The sequence below is a fragment of the Medicago truncatula genome, chromosome 2 (genome assembly GCF_003473485.1).
Source record: "Medicago truncatula cultivar Jemalong A17 chromosome 2, MtrunA17r5.0-ANR, whole genome shotgun sequence".
NCBI lineage: Eukaryota > Viridiplantae > Streptophyta > Magnoliopsida > Fabales > Fabaceae > Medicago > Medicago truncatula.
In genome coordinates this window covers 25,072,199-25,095,074 of record NC_053043.1, presented here as the reverse complement: position 1 = coordinate 25,095,074, position 22,876 = coordinate 25,072,199, and the positions used below count along the sequence as shown (strand labels likewise).

General features: G+C 34.7%; 2 protein-coding genes across 5 annotated transcripts; one reads left to right on the top strand and one right to left on the bottom strand.

The window, feature by feature from the left end:
- Positions 1-844: 844 nt before the first annotated feature.
- On the bottom strand, positions 845-7,672 carry LOC25480116 (heptahelical transmembrane protein 2). Of its 4 annotated transcripts, none has more exons than XM_024774611.2 (4): positions 7,378-7,672; positions 7,215-7,298; positions 6,914-6,986; positions 845-1,690 (listed from the first exon to the last, which is right to left on the bottom strand). In XM_024774611.2, the coding sequence occupies exons 1-4, from the start codon at positions 7,548-7,550 to the stop codon at positions 1,010-1,012; spliced, it is 1,011 nt and encodes a 336-aa protein (XP_024630379.1). In that variant the 5' UTR covers positions 7,551-7,672; the 3' UTR covers positions 845-1,009. The 4 variants fall into 4 exon arrangements, 3 of the variants coding, with proteins under 3 accessions (XP_024630379.1, XP_024630378.1, XP_039686502.1); XM_024774610.2 differs by having other exon boundaries at positions 845-1,696; positions 7,378-7,671; XM_039830568.1 differs by having other exon boundaries at positions 845-1,696; positions 7,215-7,269; positions 7,378-7,516.
- Positions 7,673-20,256: 12,584 nt separating this feature from the next.
- Positions 20,257-20,982, top strand: LOC112418288 (exodeoxyribonuclease-like). Its single transcript, XM_024774612.2, has one exon. The coding sequence runs from the start codon at positions 20,257-20,259 to the stop codon at positions 20,980-20,982; it is 726 nt and encodes a 241-aa protein (XP_024630380.2).
- The last annotated feature ends 1,894 nt before the right edge of the window (positions 20,983-22,876 follow it).

Genomic DNA, 22,876 nt, shown 5'->3' with positions numbered 1-22,876 from the left:
CATATTTATACAAAGCACAACAAGTATCATATATTTATGTGTAAAAGAATGACATGAATACCAACAATGAATTGGTTCAAATGACAAGGACTTGAGACCCTTAAGCATGTGGTCAGAGGTTAGATTCATGGTTAATGCGTATGGAAAAAATTCAGTTGGGTAGAAATTTCGTACCAATATTATAATAAAAAAAATAAAAAATATTTTTCAAATCATGTCTTTGTTATTACGGATGGTTTTAATTTTGTTCCCTCTTAAATAGTGTGAAATTGCACATTTCCTACTAGTTTAGCTGTATAAATAATGCTTTTTTTCAACGTAACCTAGTGATTAAAAATTCACTCTTGAGGTAAATAAGTGGAAAATTTGAGGTTCAAACTTGATTGTATTGCAATGTCTCTATTAATTAAATTATGCTCATTGAGACTGCATCCATTTCTAGTGTCTTTAATAATGAAACATTTTTTTTTGTCAAATAACAGTGGTTAGATTTCCACAATTTAAATGTGAAAAAGTGAGAAATTCGAAGTTCAAACATCAAGTGAGCTGAGAACAAGATATTGGTTTTTTATGTCTCCCAGATATTTTAATTTGAGAATCTTTGACTGTGGAAGCTTTAATTTTGAAAAATGAATATATGTTGGAAGCTTTAATTTTGAAAAATGTTTTAATTAAATTTTCTAACAAAACATCTCAAAATCGAGTTGTTTGGAATCCAAAAATCTCCCAGTTAAAATTTCCTACAAATTTTACACAATGTAAAGTTTATTTTTCTAAAAACAACTCAGGATTTCAAGGAAAATTGATTTTATGAATGAAAAACAAAATACTGGAAATGCAGAAATACTCTAAATTGTTGTTCGTTTTTGTCTACTTTAATTTGCAAGCTAAAAGAGCTAGAATTACTGCATATTACGACAATCTGCATTACAACAATCCATTGGTAGGGTTTGGTTGCTAATTAAATTCAAATAATGATACAATAATGATAATGCAATACACAAGTAAACTAGTAAAATGCACATGTCGGTGATCGCCTTCGAAAATCGATTATGACGAGTGTCGCAGTGGCATGTGCAAGTGCCCCAAGGACAACAAAAATATGAAAAATCTGATGACTATGTCCTGCAATATCAAATGCTCCAGGCTTCCATCTCTCTGGTATTCTAGTAACATAAAACACAGCACCTGTTGCATATAGAATGCCCATTAAGAGCTCGTATCCAATTGCAACTACAATATGCGAGCTTCCCCAATTGCTTACGAGAGCATGAACCGCTGGAATAATACCTGAAAAACCCATTGAAAGGAATAAACATGCTCTAAAGGTTCGAAATCGAGGTGATGAAAGTGATGGGGAAAGAAGGGTGATTATTGCCATTACTCCGAGGACCGATATTGATGTCAAATAGAGTAACCTTGCATAAGGATTGCAGAAAAACACATAGTAAATTGGAGCATAGAAGGAGCATATTATCATAATTGATATTCCGGCATAATCTAGACGCCAAAAAAACAGGCCAAATCGTTTGGAGTGGCAAGCAAGAAGATGGGAAACTGAACTGCAAAGTAAGCAGCACATTCCTCCACCTAAGAAAATGAACCATGGCCATCTTGGAATTGTTTCTGTTCCATATTCTCTCACCCTATCAAAAATGGATACTTCCAAAATCTGTCTCAAATGTGAATCCTGAAACTAAACAAATGATTGATCGGTTCAATGATATATACTTGTTTTTTAAAGTTATTTTCCAAAATTCAAAAATAATTTTAATTAGTATAAAAATTTAAATATTCTCATCTATATATTCTCTCACTGTATCAATAAAGGTATAATTAACATAATTTAATTTTAAACGATAAATGAACAGAAACATTTTTTTAGGGAAAAAGAGAAGCATTTATTAAGCATCTATTTAGCTGTGAGTTTGAAACTGCATGACGTTGCCGTGGCTTTCTACCGCACGTTTGATCAACTTGACCCGGATTCATATAAAATCAAATATCCGTGACTATAACATTACTCGCTAGTGTTTAAATCCTAGAGCGTGTCTCGGCAGTCTAAATCCGTTGTGTCTGAAATATCCGAAGTTGCGGCAGTTTGGCAGTTTTTTGATTCATAGTCTGAGGAGGGGGTGTGTCTATGGTGCTTTCTTGCTGCTGCTGGCTGTGGTGTTTCGGTCGGCCGTCTGTAGAGGGGACATTCTCATAGGGTCTGGTGCTTTTGGTTGGAAGCAGAGGGAGTCTTATGATGCTGTTTGTTTTAAGAAGCTAAATGTGGTTATTATTCAATCAGTTCAAGTTGACAGCAAGAAGAGGAGGCTTTGGCTTTAGCAGTTCTAATATTTTTGGCATTTGAGGGCGTTTTTTCTGTAACAGGTACAGGCATATTATTTAGTGCAACATGGATTTTCTTTCATCTCAGTTTGATTGCATATATAGCAAGGTGCTGGCAGCAACATTGGTGGTATCCTAACAGTAGAATTCCTTAATTGAGAAAAGATTTCTTTGTCAGGGCAGGTTGAGTTGTTCAGCTATTCTCTTAAATGGCAGCAGCATCTTTATGTTGTTTTCATCATTATGTGTTAAATTTTCGACTATTGCAATCTCGGGAAACTATGGGGCTTTTTTTTTTGTGGTGTCCGGGATTCGAACCCCAAACCTTGCATATATTATGCATTGTCCATGTCAGCTGAGCTAAACTCACAAGGACAAACTATGGGGCTTTAGCCTCAAGAGTGGAATTATTGGCAGCAAGGTGCATTGATTTGAGGACATATTTGAGCTGATCTAAGGCGCACAAATGATTTAGAAATACAAGCCGTGGTAATCCTTTCATGTATAGTGGAATCAAGTGCTCTTTAGTTGTGTGTTATCGGATCGCGTTTTGAGAGATTCTTTGGTTGTATCTCAAAATTCTAGTCCGTTCGGTTCTAGAGTAATAGTTGATGTTTTTTGCATTGTCTACGGTCTTCTAGTAACTCGTTAGTGGCTTGGAGTAAGATCCTAAGGCGTCTCTTTCTTTCTGATCTTCGGTCAGTTGTTCGTGATCAATACGCTCGAAAAGTTTTAGCTTTTTTTACTTTGGAGCTTCCACTCTTTGGCGTTAAAGCTTTTGTCTTGGTTTGTCTAGGTGACTTTTAGTTGTTATCTTGCTGCTCAATTTTTTTTATCCCTTGTCGAGTTATTTGGCATCCTGGTTGTTGTTTTTGGTGCTCGGGGGGTTTCGTCCTCTGCAATCTTTGATCTTGTCTGTAACATTCTTAAAACACATCTTGTTCTTTTAGATGTTTTATTTTTAATCTAATAAATTTTATCTTTACTTTTTCAAAAGAAAACCAGACATAGATTCACGGGTTAAATATGTTTTTGATCCCTATAAATACACCAACTTTACGTTTTAGTTCCTCTAAATTTTTCCTTCAACTTTTAGTCCCTATAAAATTTTCAATCACTAGTTTTGGTCCCTCTTTTAAAGTAAACTCATGTAGAATTCATATTTTTGAATAAAATTTTGTAGAAAAATTCATAATATTATAATAATCTCTCCCTAAAAAAAGTAGATTTTTTAACATAACATGAATCTAATATGAATTTTTACGGTTAAAAATTTATATTAAATTTGTGTTTTTGTTAAAAAATTCTAAATTTTTTTGGGAATTTTTTTTTACAATATTCCACACATTTCTGCACAATTTCATTAAAAAATATAAAAAATAACTTAAAAATAGGGACTAAAAGTAGTGACTGAAAATTTTATAGGGACTAAAAGTTGAAGGAAAATTTTAGAGGGACTAAAACGAAAAGTTGGTATATTTATAGGGACCAATAACATATTTAACCCTAAATTCAAACATATACTAAATGCCTCGAAAAAATAAACATTTATTAAACTGTAAGCATAAAATTTAATTACTGTTGTGTAAAAATTGTTTATGCTTATCACAACCAAAACACTACCAAACCAACTCTTTCTATCCATGTTTTATTTTAATGGAAAAAGAATACCAAAGATTCTTTTTTTATTTTATTAATAAAGTACCAATAGATTCTATTCAATTATGCACAAATGACTCCAAGTTTTGTCGGATAAGTAATTCTAACTTCTTGTCTGGACGTAATTCTAACTTTTTTTTATTTAGAAAAGAACCTGATTCTAACTTAAAATTTGTGTTGTCAATTTATTAAAGGAGAATACTAAAGAGTTTGTGTTGTCAATTTATTAAAGGAGAATACTAAAGAGTGTTCTTTCTAACTTTCTTTCTCCAGGAGGAAAGGACGTAATTCTTACTTAAAATTCATGTTGTCAATTCATTAAAGGAGAATGTTATAGAGTGTTCTTTTTAACTTTCTTTTTTGAGGAAAGGACGTAATTCTAACTTAAAATTCATGTTGTCAATTTATTAAAGGAGAATGCTAAAGAGTGTCTTGATTAAATATTCAAAATAAGCAAGTTTTCATTAAAAAAATGGTGAGGTCATTAATTGATCAAAAGTAATACATTCGTCCCTAATCATAAAACCTTTTTGAAAATAAAAATTGTTGGTATTTTCAAATGCATTAATTACTTTTTTAGTGACTTTAGTCCATGAATGGGAGAATAGAAGTCAATTTAGTCTCTGAATGCAGAGAAATTGCAAAACAGTCCTGAATACTTTGTTAGTCAATTTCAGGTACTAAAACGACTGACAGAATCTACATTCAGAGACTAAATTGGCTAACGGAGTCTACATTCAGAGATTAAATTGACTAACAGAGTCTACATTCAGAGACTATTTTACAATTTATCTGCATTCAAGGACTAAAGTGACAACTCATTTCTAATTCAAAGACTAAAGTGACTAATCTCAAAAAAAATAAATAAATAAAGTAATCTCAAATTCAATTCTCAACTCAAACTTTGAATCACGGGAAGAACAGAGACTACACGGGGAGATGGGCTAAGCTGCTGACCCTGGATAGGCCAACGTTTTCGTAGCTTACCTTCCCGAGCCAAATACACTTTCCAAAACTATAATAAACTTATGTTTTTTAATTCTACAAAATCACAAATTTTTAACTTTAACATTTATAAAATTTTAATGATAGTACAAATGCTCCATGATATTGTAGTTTGAAAGAAGAGTTCTCTGTTTTGAAAACATTCTACAAAAAATAATACTTTTTTAAATTTTGCAAAACAGATATCATAGTTTCTGTAAAATACAAATAAGAATTAAAAGTGAATAAATTTTTTTAGGAACTAAATTTAAAAGTTTATAATTTTGTAGGGACTATAAACATATTTAATCCTAAACTTTTTGACCGTTAAAAATACTGTAATAATTATACTAAATTACATTAATTTTGTAGGGACTAAAAACATATTTAACTTTAAATTTTATAAGAACTATAAATATCATAATGATTCGGTAAAAAAAACATCATAATGATCAACGGTGCACGGAGATTGTGGTATGAAAGAAGATATTGATTACTTATTTGCTAATTTTGGAAACGGATACTTAGTTTCACATTGATTAGACTTTGTTACAATTTCTCATAGTACTCCTCTATCGGATCACCTAGTGCATTTTGGTGGTTTATGAGGTTTTTCGAAGCAAATTCGCTTTGCCTCGAATATTATTTGGTTATCTTGTGTGTAGATTATTTGGAAAGAAGGAACATATGTACTTTTGAGTATAAGGAGGAACGATTGCAATCTCTACGTGGCAAAATCAAGTTGCAATCTTATTGGTAATTGAAAGCAAGATACATCACTTGGAATTTCGATTACCAATATTGGAATCTTAATCTCTTCATTGCTTGCATTGCAATATGTTTTCTACCTTGTTTCTCTTTTTGTTTTCCTTGTTTGCGTTGGACTTTGTCTTGTAACTTTTTTCAAGTCTTTTCTTGCACGGTTTGTGCTAGAAAGACTAACCTGATTTGGTTAATATATTTTATTTTGACCTTTAAGAAAAATGGATAACAATATTAATATTACATATTTCTTACTTAGTTTGGTTAAACATAATTGCTAGAGTTTCACATTTAAGGTGAATAACTAGAGGATTCAATGTTTGAACATGACCTCAGCATTATTAGATATTTCAATTTATTGTCTCTACCAAGTGCCAACTGAATTATGTTAACGGGATCAAACAATAGTAATTGAGTAAACCACGAAATTGGTTCCTATCTTTGTAATCTATTCTTAAATTAGTATCTGACTTTATTAATATTTCAAATTAATCTCCGTCTTCATCAAAATTTTATCAATTAGGTCATATCTTTATATTTTTGTCACATGACTAGGGACTTAATTGAGAATTTTTTTACAATGACATTGACTAATTTGAAATATTAAAAGAGTCATGGACTAATTCAAGAGTTGTTTTTTTTTTTTGAAGGATAATTTAAGAGTTGTTTATAAAGTTAGAGACTAATTTAATGGTATGCTTAGTAGTAATTATTACTATTTTAAAAATATTATTATAATATACTAGAATTACTCTTATTTGGACTCCGTTTAAACACTCAATTTTATTCTTAAACCAATCCTAAATTAATTTATAATGAGTAAATAGTCAATTTCCCCCCTGAAATTGTAGGTTTCGTCAATTAATAAGTTTCGTCAAAAATATAAATTTTAAATTTATGGGGCATTTTGCACATAAGTGCAAAATTTCAGGGGGGGTATTTGATCATACCGTAAACAGTTAACAAAAAAATTTGACGGAGGGGGTAAATTGATTAACGTTATACAATTTCAAGGGGTAATTGATGAAACTTACAATTTCAGGTGGAAAATTAACTATTTACTCTTTATAATATATATAATATATAGTTTTTAAACTATCACTAACCCATTAAATTAGCCCCCACAATTAATTTTAAAATAGGAGAATAAATAATGATTAAGAAAGCAAACCTGGGAAGCTTTGTTTTGAGAATGAGAACCGTTGATCTGCTTTCCCGTCTTCAACGACCCCGTCACCCCAACTCTGCTCCCACACCACACACCAACAAACCCCCAAAATCAATCCCAAAACCATCCTTAAAAAAATCTAACGGTCATGCTAACTCGTGCTCCATTAACGAAGCTAAACAAAATAAATTTAAGTTGAAATAATATTTTTTAGATTTTTGAAGAGTACAAATTCTATATACGGATATCAAGTTAGGATTTGTCAAGAATAAGATGGAAACATTAACAACAATTTAATCAATACCTGCAGATATTAGACAGAAAACCTCCTCCTCCTCCGGCTTCCGTCGCCGCCATCGCTGCAAATATAAGAAAGCCTCCCAAATGACTGTACAACAATAACAATGAAATCAAACATGGAAACAACAACACAGTTATTGCTAAAATTTTAACAGAAAAACACTTACGTCCAAACATTTAACGTTTCGTTGTGCCACGCGAAAACGCTGAACAAAGCATCCTTAACCGACCATTCCGACCGGTAATAATCCAATATGAACTCGTTGTCTTTTAGATATTCCGGCAATTCCTCGTACTTCACCAATCGCAACGTTCTCTTCCGCCGATAATTACCCTTCATATTCGCCGGAAAATCTTTCCTTTTTTTCGTTTTCCGGCGATTAATTAAATTTATATTATATATCTATCTCGATTCTGTCCCGTCGCTTGCACCTTTATTCCTTCGTTTTGTTACTCACCTTTCTCTATTTATACCCAACAACGAACAATCATAGTCATATGAGAGGTGTGATGTGTCAACCATTCTTTTTTATTTTATTTTTATTTTTATTGGAATTTTAAAATATGGAGTAATATTTATTTAGATTAGATGATTGGTTTCGTGGCCCCAAGTTATTGGGTTTTCAAGTTGATAAGAAGAGATAAGTAATATTTTATATGGTTTTTTTTTTTACCCAACGGACAGATTAGATGGGACATATCTTAACTAAGGTTAAGGATTTTTTTTTTGCTAATAAAAGTTAAGGATTCTAACATGAATTTTGGCATGTAAATGTAGTAACATTAAAATATGAACAAACTACTAATCATTGTTTTTGTAAGTCACTCAAATTAATCCTTCATTGTATTAATATTTTAAAATAGTCACTATTTTTGTCAAAAAAATTTCAATTAAGTCTTTCGTCATGTGACAAAAATATAGAGATTTAACTGAGAAACTTTTGATAAAGGCAAAAACTATTTTAAAATATTAATAAAATTAAAAACAAATTTGAGAGTAACTTACAAAATCATAGACCAAAATAATGGTATACTCTTTAAAATATTGGGAAGAGTTTATCATCAATTGAGGTTTCCACAAGTGGCTGGACAAATTACTATGTATAGTTGTGTGTGTAGTAGGATATTTGATTTAAAAAATATATATTGTTATGAAATTGATCCTTAGCATTGCAAGATATTATAAAGTATATAAGAACAAAGAGAAATAAATAAAGAGAGAACATAAGAGTGTATTGTATTATTGTGTGTTCTTTACATTACAATATAGGTCATATTTATAGGACAAAATGAGCAAGTGAATGATCAAACGAATTAAGCAACACTAACCATGCATTTATTAAAGGGGGTTAGGGTTATAGAAAGGTGGAAGATTAAGGACATGGACATCCACTAATATTCATAACACTCCCTCTTGGATGTCCATCGAGGATATGCCTCATTAAAACCATACTAGAGAAAAATCCGATGGAAAAAAAATTCTAGTGAAGGAAAAAGAGTACAATATCCTTTTGTATCATAATCTGCCTCATTAAAAACCTTACCAGAAAAACCCAGTGGGATAAAACCATGTTTAAGGGAAAAAGAGTGCATAACACATTTTTGTCTCCCCTTCATAAAGACAACGAAGAAGTTTAAATAATCTTTTTTAATAGTTACTCAAAATCTTTACTTGTTAATGACTATGTAGAAAGATATGATCTATCTTTCAAGTTGTTCATAATTTTCTTGAGGGCATGATATTACAATCATTCTAGTACATAATCAATTAGATTTGTCCATATCAACATTTATATAATAACAAATTTTATAATCTCTTCAGGATTTCTAATATTATTTTTATACCATTATCATAAAATCAATTATAAAGAATTCATTTTCAAATCCTTAAAATGGATAAATGATGTCATCTTTTCAATAATTTTGATAGTATATATTACACAAATGAAATCCTTTAGGGAGTTTCATATATCACTATCAAGTGAGTCATATAAACACATTGTAACACATCTTTCATATAATTTGACCATTTCATGCACTACTGAACTTAATCAAAAAAGTTCTTGAATTCACTTCAGTTGAATATTTCTTTAAAGAATATATGTCTTTAAAAATAATTGGTGGACATTTGCCAATTCACTTCTGGTGAACATATCAAACTCTATATGTATTTTACCATTTTAATTATCTTTTCGCGCGAAAAATCGTATATATACCATTTAACTTCACACCTTCAAGTGTGTGGACTACGAGTCCAAACAAGGTCTATTTTGTGAAGCGAGTTTGATTTCACTTGAATTGTCTCTTTTCATTTGTAAATATTTTCATTATCTATGACTTTAATAGACTTTAACTCATTATCCTCATTATTACTTATCACATATAGCGCTATATTATATCCAAAAACACGTCGACGTTAACTTCATTTCGGTTCCTTCTCATTCCATTGAGATCTTTCATTCATTACATAATTTATTAATATTTCATAAGTTTCAGATACCTGATCAGTTCTTCTGGAACTGAAAAAATCAATTATGTCATAAAACTCTTTTAAAGTTTCTATATCCTCGTTTGAGTTATCATTACTTTAAGCTCCTTCTCTTATCGAAACTTTTTATATTTGGAACCGATTTATCTAACATACTTCAGGCACGGTTGAGACTCATTTGCATATTAGATTATCCGACAAGGACATCTATTTCATTAGAGAAAAAAAATTATGTGGCAAATTATAAGTGTCGATATGCAAAGAGGTGAAATAGATAACAATACCTCTAATTTATGCCTTGTGTGAATTCATTAATAGTAAAGATCATAATCATCATAAGTCATGAGTAATAAACTTTTACCACTTTCACATGTATTATATCAATTGTAATGTCTACTATATCAATGTCTTGCTACTTAAGGTGGGGACATTTTATTTTATTTTATTTCGTCCAACTTAGACCATGATCAAATAGATCTTATATATTTCAATTGTGACCAAAAGATTTAGTTCTTCGAGAATTTAACCATAAACCTTTATCGACAATGACAAAGAAAATCACAAAAGTTTTATATTGCAATCGTTCATGAATGTTTGATATTATGTTATTAGTTCTTCAAGAACTATATCACAAGAGATCTTCATTGTTTGAGAAATTTAGAAAAGAAACATATTTCATCTTTAGATACAATTATCTATCATTAGAATAACATCTAATATAATATTTTTCTCTAAATTAATTTCAGAAGATAAAACACCATAAGTTAGAAATTAAAGTAGCACTAATATCCACATTGAAGAAGACAAAAAGCGTTGCTGAAAATCTAAATCAATTCAAAAATGATAAATAAACAATAGATTATAAGAAGCCATGAAAGCAATAATTTCATAGTCCAAATTATTTTCAGAGAGATGAGAGAGAGCGATAGCGAGGAAGAGAGAAAGGGCCGGCGGCGATTCCGTCGTGAGCAGCCCAGCCGGCGTTCTTCTTCGCCGATTGAGAGAACACAGAGGGGGGGATGGGGGCCAAGCTGGGTGCCACAAATATGGGGGGAGGGAGACGATTGGCTTGTTGCGAGTCCAAGGAGGAGGAAAGCGCGGCGACAAGCGGATCGACGGCATGACTGGCAGAGGGAGGTCAATCGGTTCAGCAAGGGGAGAGCTTCAGGAAACCGTCAGTTTAGGTTCAGGGGTTCCCGTGAGGATTCCGGCGGAAGCAATGCGGATGATTTCCTTCGTAGGGAGGCTGTTAGGCGTGATACAGATTCAGATTGGGATGGGGGTCACCGTACGAAAGTCAGACGCGATGGGCGTTTGAGCTGGAGAGGCGCACGCAACCAGCCAACAGCACAAGGAAGGAGCAGGGGCACTGCTGGCAGGGGGGATCAGGTGTTGGTTGTGCGAGGAAGGAGGAGTTTTAAGGAGGTTCTTGGAGGATCTGCAGTGGTGCGCGGTGGTGATTTCAAAGGTGCAGCTTTCAAAGAAGTTGCCGCTGTTCGGGGAAAGGAGGCGGACAACAACGGTACCGGTAACGTCATTCAATCGCGTAAGTTTGTCACTTTCTATTTTACTAATTTTCCGTCGTACTTATCAAACTTCTGTTTACGAAAAGGGTTAGAAGTTTATGGGATGTTAGAGGATGTGGTCGTTCCGGCTAGGCGTAATGTGGATGGGCACGTTTATGGATTTGTGAGGTATTCGAACGTCCGTGATGTGTGTAAATTGTTGAAAGTGGTTAATTCTGTTTGTTTCGGAAATTTCAATATCGTAGCTAAGGTTGCTAGGTTTGATAGGGCGGCGGCGCTAGAGGTTGCGAAGGGTTGTGTAGATGGAGGAGGAGCCGTTGTGGTGAGGAAGGACAAGGGGCTGGACGGTGATGGGGGAGCTAAGAGTGTAGGGAAGGTGGTTGTGAAAGAGGTTAATGAATCTAAGGTAGCGTCCGAGGGAGGTAAGGTTGCTAAGGTGGGGAGCGTGAAGGTGTTGAAGCAAAAATCCCTTTAAACTTGTTTTTAAATGATAAACAAACTCTTGTATTAAAATTAAGATTATAATGTTATTTGGTTATTTAATGTGTGCTCTTGAGTGAATTCTATTAAGGATAGGAAAGTCCAATTCTCACACATTATTAAAGCCATGTATCATTGGAGTTTCAAGCTCAAACTCTCAAGAAGAACATAAGTTCATTATTAATCAAGAAAGGGTAATTAAATGATTTAATCCAAGAAAAGCTTCACAAAGAAAACCATGCGCAAATGCAAGGGAAGATTGCATTTCAATCATGTGCTAATCATTTGGAAAAGAAAGGGATGATGACATAAGCATGATGACATAAGCCCTCTTATGTATCTTGATGAGCAAGCAAGCAAAAAGACATAAAGGACAATGACTTGGTGACCAAGTATGGAAATATAATTTAAAAATGGTATCTTGGAGACAAAGTTTTGCAAGGACAATGACAATGATGCATCTTGAAGAACAAGATACAAACAGTAGTAAAAAGAAAATATATTTTCACTGTTCATGTACTTTTCACTGTTCACACACGCTCCTGGTCCATTTCAAGCTCAAGCTCGAGCTCAAGATCTTAGTGTTAAAAGTTGAGGCCGAGGCTGGCAAGCTCAAAACTCAACGTACAAAAGATGGGACAATGGCAGTTTTGCAATTCTTTTCAACAGCAAGGGCGTCTACACAAGAATGAATAGTTGCAGATATTGAAGGATGAAGGATGGCTATAAATAGAAGCTTTCTCTCAACAAAGAAAGCATGAATTTCCAATACAATTACAAGCCTACTTACAAGCAATAAATTCATCAATCAATCTCAATATCAAAAATACTCTTACAGAACCAAATCAGATTTTCGGATCATCTTTCTAAGAGTATTACAAACTACAATCTCTCATTCTCTTAAGTTTGAAAGTTGTAATTAGATCCAAACATCAAATCTCATTTTGATTGTATATCACCAAGCCTGTAAAAACTTGAGTGATACTGTAAGCTTGCTGAAGCTAATAATATCAGTGGTGTAAGCCTGGTGAGGCTTGGAGAATACATAGTTGTTTTAGCCTCAAGCTCAGCGAGAGCTCGAGAGTCAGTGTAAGCCTGGTGAGGCTTAGAGAATACATATTGTTTTGCACATTGCAAAGAGGAGGAAGAAACTCCTAAGAACTAGTGGATAATCTCACAAAAGCTGTGGGGACTGGACTAACCCATATTGGGGGAACCAGGATAACTTCTCTGTGTGATCTCTCTTAAACTCTACTCTTTACTTTATGCTTTGTTAGTTATTGTTTTACTAATCATCTTACTCCAAGCAAAGTATTGAGAGCTCAAACTCTCTAAGAGTACAGAGAAATTTTTAAAGGGTCACTATTCAACCCCCCCTTCTAGTGACATTTACTTCAACTTCAATTGGCATCAGAGCTCTGCCTCCAAGGTTAGAGCACTTAACAGTGTAAGAGGAAAAGATCCAGGAAGAAGAAAATGTCAAAATTCGTACCTGAGGGAGGATCATCAATTAGACCTCCATACTTCGATGGAACAGACTACTACTATTGGAAAGGAAAGATGAGATTATTTCTAATGTCTCAAGATAATTATATGTGGCCTGTTGTTGAAAGTGGAAACTTTGTTCCAATGACAACTGCTACAACAACATCAACTTCAGTAATAAAGCCACAAGCCAAATGGTCAAAAGAAGAAAATGAAAAGGTACTCTTAAACTCTAAAGCTCAACTTTTTCTAACATGTGCTTTAAGCAGGGAAGAATATGATAGAGTAGAAGAATGTACAACTGCTAAAGAGATATGGGAAGCCTTAAAAATTCATCATGAAGGAACAAGTCATGTCAAGGAAGAAAGAATAGACATGGGAGTTAAGAAATTTGAAACCTTCGAGATGAAAGAAAGTGAAACCATTGATGAGATGTTTGCAAGATTAACAATCATTGTAAACGAATTACGCTCTCTTGGAAAAACATACACAACCCACGAGAGAGTTAGAAAAATTCTGAGAAGTCTTCCAAAAATTTGGAGACCAATGGTTACTGCAATCACACAAGCTAAGAATCTTAAAGAGCTTCAGCTTGAGGAATTGGTAGGCTCTTTAAGAGCTCATGAATCAATCCTCATGGAAGATAAGCCACGACAGAGAAAGAAATCAAATGATGGAATAGAGGTTGAAGAAGCAAACTTATGTCTCATGGCAAAAGATGATGCAGAAGAGGTAACTTTTTCAAACTCTTGCTTTTCTTGTAAAAAGATAGAAATTATTTTTGATAACCTCTTAAAAGATTCAGAAACTTTATCTCAAAAATGTTTATCTCAAAGAGTTCAACTTATTGAAATAAAGAAACAAAATGAGGAGCTACAAAAACGGAATGAAGAATATCTTCAAACCATTCAAAATCTAAAGTTAGCTAATCTCAAATTGTCTGAACAAAAATATGTTTTAAATACTTTACCTCTGGAAACTTTTGAAAAAGAAAATGATTCCTTAAAAATTCAAGTAGAGGAACTTACAAATGATATTACCAATTTTGAACAAACAACTGAAACTTTTGAAGAAGAAAACAACTCTTTGAAAACTCAAGTAGAAGAGTTAACTAATGACATCACTAGCTTTGTTAAATCTACCGAAACATTTCAAAAAATTGTGGGATCCCAAGCTGGAATGTTTGATAAAGCAGGGATAGGTTTTAACACTTCAAAGAAACAAAAAATGTATCAAAAAGTCTTAGTTCCTAAAATTAGAAAGGAGTGCACTTTTTGTAGAAAACATGGTCATACTAAGGATAACTGCTTTCAGAAAGCAAATATCAAAAGAAAATGTTATGATTGTAGAAAACCAAACCATCAAGAATCAAACTGTCATGTTAAGAACAAAAGAAAATGTTCCTACTGCAATAAATTTGGACATCATGAATCCAAATGTTATAGTAAAAACAAAAGTTTCAAGAACACTAACCCTCAAGGACCCAAATCTATATGGGTACCAAAGTTACTGCTAACCTCTGATACAGGAATGTATGCTGGCAACCAAGAAAAGGCATTGGTACTTGGAGAGTGGTTGCTCAAGGCATATGACAGGGGATAAATAATATTTTATATCCTTCGAAGAAAGAGATGAAGGATCAGTAACTTTTGGCAACAATGATAAAGCTAAAATCAAAGTGTAAATGAGGATGAAGATGACCATCATCATTCTAGTCATCAACAAACTTCTGATATATCAAAACAAAAGGATGAAGACGAACCAAATTCATCTTCTCTATCCATTCCTCCAAGCTGGAAATCAGTTGTTGATCATCCTAAAGAGTTAATCATTGGTGACACTGCTGATAAAGTAAGAACAAGATCATCATAACAAGACAAATCAAATATGGCTTTGATTTCTCAAATAGAGCCAAAATCCATAAATGAAGTTATCAATAATCAATCATGGATTGAAGCCATGACTGAAGAGCTTTCTCAATTTGAGAGAAACAAAGTATGGAATTTGGTACCTAAACATCAAGACGAAACCATCATTGGAACAAAATGCGTGTGTCAGAAATATACTGGATGAAAATGAGACAAAATTGAAAGAAAAAGCACAAGCAGAGCATGTCAATTTCTTGGTCAAGCTCTCATCAGTTGGTCATGTAGAAAACAAAATACAATTGCTCTATCTACTACTGAAGCTGAATATGTATCAGTTGCAAGCAGTTGCTCTCAGGTATTATGGATAAAAAAAATCAGCTGGAAGATTACTCACTAAGGTACACAAAAAAAATTCTTATTCTTTGTGATAATACCAATGCTATAAATCTGTCTAAAAATTCAATTCATCATTCTAGATCTAAACATATCAGAGATCATGTTCAAAAAAGGAGAAATTGGATTGATTTTTCATTGATACTGAAAATCAACTCACAAATATTTTTACTAAACCTTTGGTATAAGATAGGTTTAATTTTTTGAGTGATAAATTATTTGTCATTAGTTTGTCTTTATTAGAATAATTTATTTAGTGTACTTATATTTTTCTCCAACATTAAAATAGAGAATTAATATATTTACTACATCTAAGTTCAATATTTTTTAATCCATGTCTTTAAAAACCACCTTTTTGTCACTTCTCTCCAAAACCTTTCTTTTTGGAGTGTCTCCAAAACCACTCTTAATCTTTTCAAATTATTCCTTTTACATAAATTTTTTTTAACCTTTCCCAACATTCTCTCTCTCACGAATTTGGTTAATTTTTTATTTTTCATCATTAACTTTTATTAATTATTTGTATTTCTTCCATCTCTTATGTATTGAAAAACTTTTGTCCTAAAAATACAACATTTCCTCTTCCTCTCTCTTCCATCGCCAAACCTTCCTTTCCTTTCTCTTCTCTCCATTTTTTCTGCAAATGGCAAGAATCAAAAATACCCATGTCATCACTAAATATTGAGGACGAACCACCACCATCTCCGCCGCCATCTTCGCCCTCTTTTTGATGCATCTTTTTCTAACACAAAATCATCTAACTCTGATGGTCGTCCTAAGGTTCCTCCTGTACATTCTCATGTTCCTACTTATGTAAATCTTATGGTTGAAAGAGGACCTACCATTTATGAAGTAATTCAAAACTTGGTTGGATTACAACAAACTTGGTATAGATTATTGGATCCCAGGTAATTTTCTGCCTACTGTTGCACCTGCTCCATTCTTATCTGATGTTGAGTATCCCATTGTGCCTGTTACAACAGTTGCTGAGTCCACTGATCTCACTCCACCTCTAGGCTGAGGCTGAGGCTGAGGCTGAGCTTAACACCCCTTTCTTTTTTGGTTGCTGACCAAAGGGGGAGAATAGGTCTTGAAATTCGGTCTGCTGTCTGTTACTGTTTCACATTCGTACTTCTGTTTTTATTTCTTGCTTTCAAAATTGCAATCAGTCTGCAATTCATTTTGAACATATCGCTGTTAGCGCCTAACCTTTTGAAAAACTAGGTAGCACTTAGTTTTTAACTCCTTTTAAAATTTCCAGGATCTTTTCTTTGAGCTTAAACATGGTGTATGTAGCAAATTGATCCTCTGAAATTTTAATATGATGCCTATGCAAATATTTATGAATCAATTGTAATCATGAACTATTATGAAATGAATGATTCTATGCTCTTAAATCCTTCCATCTTATAATCATATCATTACATATTATATGCATAATTTGAGGGGGAGCCCCAAAATTAATATGATGCATAAATTAAGGGGGAGTTTTCATTCTAAACCTCCTTATGCAATTTTAATTTCAAGAAGTTTGTCATCAATCAAAAAAGGGGGAGATTGTTGAAGCAAAAATCCCTTTAAACTTGTTTTTAAATGATAAACAAACTCTTGTATTAAAATTAAGATTATAATGTTATTTGGTTATTTAATGTGTGCTCTTGAGTGAATTCTATTAAGGATAGGAAAGTCCAATTCTCACACATTATTAAAGCCATGTATCATTGGAGTTTCAAGCTCAAACTCTCAAGAAGAACATAAGTTCATTATTAATCAAGAAAGGGTAATTAAATGATTTAATCCAAGAAAAGCTTCACAAAGAAAACCATGCGCAAATGCAAGGGAAGATTGCATTTCAATCATGTGCTAATCATTTGGAAAAGAAAGGGATGATGACATAAGCATGATGACATAAGCCCTCTTATGTATCTTGATGAGCAAGCAAGCAAAAAGACATAAAGGACAATGACTTGGTGACCAAGTATGGAAATATAATTTAAAAATGGTATCTTGGAGACAAAGTTTTGCAAGGACAATGACAATGATGCATCTTGAAGAACAAGATACAAACAGTAGTAAAAAGAAAATATATTTTCACTGTTCATGTACTTTTCACTGTTCACACACGCTCCTGGTCCATTTCAAGCTCAAGCTCGAGCTCAAGATCTTAGTGTTAAAAGTTGAGGCCGAGGCTGGCAAGCTCAAAACTCAACGTACAAAAGATGGGACAATGGCAGTTTTGCAATTCTTTTCAACAGCAAGGGCGTCTACACAAGAATGAATAGTTGCAGATATTGAAGGATGAAGGATGGCTATAAATAGAAGCTTTCTCTCAACAAAGAAAGCATGAATTTCCAATACAATTACAAGCCTACTTACAAGCAATAAATTCATCAATCAATCTCAATATCAAAAATACTCTTACAGAACCAAATCAGATTTTCGGATCATCTTTCTAAGAGTATTACAAACTACAATCTCTCATTCTCTTAAGTTTGAAAGTTGTAATTAGATCCAAACATCAAATCTCATTTTGATTGTATATCACCAAGCCTGTAAAAACTTGAGTGATACTGTAAGCTTGCTGAAGCTAATAATATCAGTGGTGTAAGCCTGGTGAGGCTTGGAGAATACATAGTTGTTTTAGCCTCAAGCTCAGCGAGAGCTCGAGAGTCAGTGTAAGCCTGGTGAGGCTTAGAGAATACATATTGTTTTGCACATTGCAAAGAGGAGGAAGAAACTCCTAAGAACTAGTGGATAATCTCACAAAAGCTGTGGGGACTGGACTAACCCATATTGGGGGAACCAGGATAACTTCTCTGTGTGATCTCTCTTAAACTCTACTCTTTACTTTATGCTTTGTTAGTTATTGTTTTACTAATCATCTTACTCCAAGCAAAGTATTGAGAGCTCAAACTCTCTAAGAGTACAGAGAAATTTTTAAAGGGTCACTATTCAACCCCCCCTTCTAGTGACATTTACTTCAACTTCAGAAGGGAGGTGGTGTGGAGGTTGGAAAAGGTTTGTCTAGTGAGATTGTGTTTGTAGAGGGGGAAGGAACGTTGGCGAAGGTAAGGGATTCGACGAAGGGAGCGAGGGTAGGAGATGTGATGGTTAGTATGCAACAGAGTAAGCCTTGCCCAAAGAAGTTTGTGAGCGCTAAGAAGGGGTCAAAATTTGGAGTTTGTGGTTATTCCACGGACCATAAGGGGCAACCTTCAATCCAAAAATTGGTTCGTAATTATAAATCTTGCAAGGAGGACATTCAGTGGGCAAGTAAAGGGGAGTCCGTTCCGGATGTTCAGAATAGGATTGCGGACGCGGGTTTTTCAGACATTGAGATTACGCCGATGGGAGCGGATAGAGTGTTGATACGCGGTTCTTCTGATGTTCTTGTCCACACAATTATTAATGATGCTAAGGAATTCTTTGATCATTTTTTTAAGAATATTGTGAGGTGGGAAAAGAAAATTTTGCCGTTTCAGAGGGGAGCTTGGTTGAGGATTTATGGGGTTCCGATTCACGCGTGGAATGTAAGTTTTTTTAAATTGTGTGTTCTTGATTGTGGACGATATCTTCGTACCGACGTTTGCTCGGTGGAGAAAGAAAGATTTGATTGCGCGCGAGTCTTGGTATCTACATCTTCGTTCGAGATTCTTAATTGTAGTGAGGAGGTTTTGATTGACGGGGAATTGGTATTATTGAGGAGTGGGGTTTTAATATTGGTGATGATGCTTGTCTTTATGAAGAAGAGGATGAAGTGAGAGAAACCCAGTCCGATCAGGAAGAGGATCAAGTGGATCACGTTCTGGATGGGAATGCAGATTTATTGGTAGAAAAGTTAGTTAATGACATGGTGGGTTTAGAGGGGCAACGTAAACTGAGTGAAGAAGTGGGGAGTTTGGTCGATTCAGAGTCGAATTTTGATGCTTGTGAACGCAGCATTTCTAAACAAAAAACCGGAGGCGAGATTCCTGTTGTTAAAATGGTCGAGATGGATCTCTCCAAGTTAGTGGCTTCACAACCGATTGAATGTGCGTCGTCGAACTATGTTGTTGATGACCAGGGTCTTGATGGGTGTAGTGATGATCATGGGAGGGACAAGGCGATGGGTGGGGATGGTCAGGAGGTTACTCTTTGCGCTGGTAGTGATGAGGAGGTTAAGAGGAGATTTAGACGATCAAGGACGGTGTCTTGTCCTCCAAGGGCTGATCGATCAGTTGTTTCCGGGTGGTGGAGCTTGGAATGGTTATGTGATCAACATCACAGTGAGGCAGGGGTCGTATCTTCATCTCGAAAATGTCTTAAAAGTGGGGTTAGGCCAAAAGGAAGAAGTCGTCAGGTAGATGCTTTTACTCAGAAAAGAAAGAAAGTGAATGGGGTGTTGAGGCATTCAGTGCATAGCTTGAAAAAAGTAGCTAGGCTTCCTGTTAAAGACCGAACTAAGGTTATGCAAATCTTAAAGAAAAGTGAACGAAAGTTTCAAGGTTCGACTAAACTGAAAAAAGCGGTGTCGATGATTTCTAAGGAGGTGTCCGATGGTAGTACTTCTTCTAACTCGTTGTCTGATGATTGGAAGAATTGGGTGGTTATGCATGGGAGCGAGAAGGTGGTGAGGGAAGACGTTAGGAATTTGGGTGAATCTATAGGTGTGCGTTTTAATGGGTCTCTTAATAGGTTTGGTGTCTTGGCTAAGAGAGGTTCAGGGAAGAAGAAAGATGTGGTTGAGGGGAAGGGAGATCCTAGGGGATCGGGTAAGACTGCTTAGTAGGTGGAGTAGGCGAAGGGGATCAGGGGAGAGTGTGGGAGATGAAGTTGGTGTCTTGGAATGTTAGGGGACTGGGAGGGCTTGAAAAGAGAAAGGATGTTCGCTCGTTGGTGCAGGAAAAGCGTCCTTGGATTTTATGCCTTCAAGAAACTAAATTAGGTAGGTGTGATGATGGTTTGCGTCTTGCGGTTTGGGATGGTCAGTCGGTGGCGTTCTCTTTTCGTCCTTCTCTAGGGGCGTCGGGTGGGTTGATGACATTATGGGATTCGTCGGAGGTCGAGGTGTGGTCCTCAAGCAGTTTTGATCATGTTCTTAGCATACATGGCCGTTTTATTTCTTCTAATGAGGAGTTTCACTTGTTCAATGTGTATGCTCCCTGTAACAGTAATGATAGACAAGTTTTATGGGATTCTTTGTCGAGTCGTCTTCAAGTGCTGCGGGGTAAAAAGGTGTGTGTTTGTGGGGATTTTAATGCGGTTAGGAACAGGGAAGAAAGACGTTCCGTGAGTGCTTCTGGAGGTATGTTGGATTTTGAAGCTTTTAACCAGTTCATTGTAGAAAATGCGTTGTTTGACTTGCCACTGTGTGGCCGAAATTTTACCTGGTTTAAAGGAGATGGTAAGTCGATGAGTCGCATTGACCAGTTTCTTTTGTCTGAAGACTGGTGTTTAACGTGGCCGAATTGTGTTCAAGTCGCTCATCTGAGAGGTTTATCTGATCACTGTCCTTTGATTCTTTCGGTGGATGAAGAAAATTGGGGACTGTAACGCCCTAGTTGTTATAATTAATTATTTTAATTTATGTGGAGTATATATATATTTATATATGATGTTTGGTGATTTATGTGGAATGTATGCTTATATTTATATATATATGTGTGATTTTGGATGATTTATGTGGTGAATTATTTTATTATATAGTTATTTAATAATAATTAGAATAAGTAGGAAATATTAGTTATTTTGGAGTTTGGGGAGTTATTTAATAATTATTAAAATTAATGGGGAGCTAATGGAAATATTAGGGAGTTAAATAAGAGGGAAGTTGAGAAATAGTATCAGAAGCAGTTTTACGTGAAAAAGCAACCTTTGGGAGAAGAGCAAGTTAGAGCCAAGAATCATTTCTGCTGTACATTTTCTGCAAATTCTAAGGTAAGGGTGAGGTTTACTTCAAGAATGTAGTTATTAAATTCTGATTTTGTGTTTAACAGAGTTTTGGTGAGAATTTGGGAAATTGGGTTTTTATGATGAAATGATGAATTTGAAGTTGTAAGTGTGAATTTGGTGTTAGAAATAAGTTCTAAGTGCATACAGAAAGTTAATTTGTATCTGTAAACTGATTTGGGGAGTGATTGGAAGAAAAATGGGATTTTTGGGTAAAACCAGTTTTCTGCCCGTACTGATGTTCATCGCTCGCCTCGCGAGCATTCATGTCTCGCCTCGCGAGTGAGCAACATCATCACTCGCCTCGCGAGCAGTCCAACTCGCCATGGCGAGCAAGCCTGGATAAAACTTGATTTTTGAAAAGTTGTTATAAGATGTTTTGGGGATGGTTTAAGGTACCTAGATGATATTAATGATGAATGGTGAAAGTCTTAGGTTAAAAAGATGAATAGGGGACTTAGAGTTGAGATTTGAGTGAGAAAATGTCATTTTTCCCGAGAGCACCTGATTTTCACTCGCCTCGAGTTCGCCTTGAACTCGTCGTGGCGAGCTAGTGTTTTTGTGAACTCACCATGGCGAGCAGATGTGCTCGCGAGGCGAGCTGCACAGTTCCTGAGTGTTATTTTTGCTAGCTTGAATAGTAGTGGTTGATGTTGTTGTCTTGAGCATGGTTATATATAATTATGCGTTATTTTGGTTGATTAAACTACTGGATTAGTGATTACTGTTGATGGTTGAAATGTATGCCAATTGTTGAATCATACATATTATTAAACTGGAGTCATATTGAGTTGCATTGCATGGTCAGTTGTATGTAGATATACACAAGTAGGTCCATTGCATATGCATAAAACAGCGGTGAGGGCTTCGGTCCTGGAGTACTAGTTGTTCAACAGCGGTGAGGGCTTCGGTCCTGATGAATGCTTTAACCATTCAAAAGCGGTGATGGCTTCGGTCCTGTTTGGTACCACATGCATATTGCATTTCCTTGAGAAGTCTAAGATGGTGTCTTAGCAGTGTTGTCATGTCATTTGCATGAGTCTTGGTTGTTGATTGCAGTTATTATCTGATGGTTGATATTGATGTTGAACATGCATTTATATATATTCATTGTCATGGTGGTGTATTGATGTTGTTGTTGTTGCTTGTGGCTTATACCTATATATGTTTACAAGATGATGTGTTTGATGATTAGGGTGTTAGATTCAATTGAAGATTTTAATATCTATATTTATTGTTGTGAATCTCACCCCTTCTGCTTGAAAATGTTGCCCTTCCTATGAGTAACTTGCAGGTGATCCTGAGTAGTTGGTGGTGGCTCAATGTCGTGTCTAGGGCTCTGATACGTGGGAGGGGAACTATTATTTATATTATTTGTTGTTTCTTTTCCATGTATCAAATTTTGGAATTGTGATGTGGAGCCTTTATTGTCTTTTGAACGATGTTGTTGAATTATGCTAAGGCCTTTAATGCCATAGACAGTTGTTGGATGTTATGA

Excerpts from the sequence above, each read along its gene's own strand:
- LOC25480116 (XM_024774610.2), bottom strand. The coding sequence starts at position 7,550 with ATGAAGGGTAATTATCGGCGGAAGAGAACGTTGCGATTGGTGAAGTAC. Across the intron at positions 7,299-7,377 it reads GAAACGTTAAATGTTTGGAC|TCATTTGGGAGGCTTTCTTA; the intron begins GTAAGTGTTTTT and ends ATTGTTGTACAG. Across the intron at positions 6,987-7,214 it reads TTTCTGTCTAATATCTGCAG|AGTTGGGGTGACGGGGTCGT; the intron begins GTATTGATTAAA and ends GTGTGGGAGCAG.
- LOC112418288 (XM_024774612.2), top strand. The coding sequence starts at position 20,257 with ATGAAGTTGGTGTCTTGGAATGTTAGGGGACTGGGAGGGCTTGAAAAG.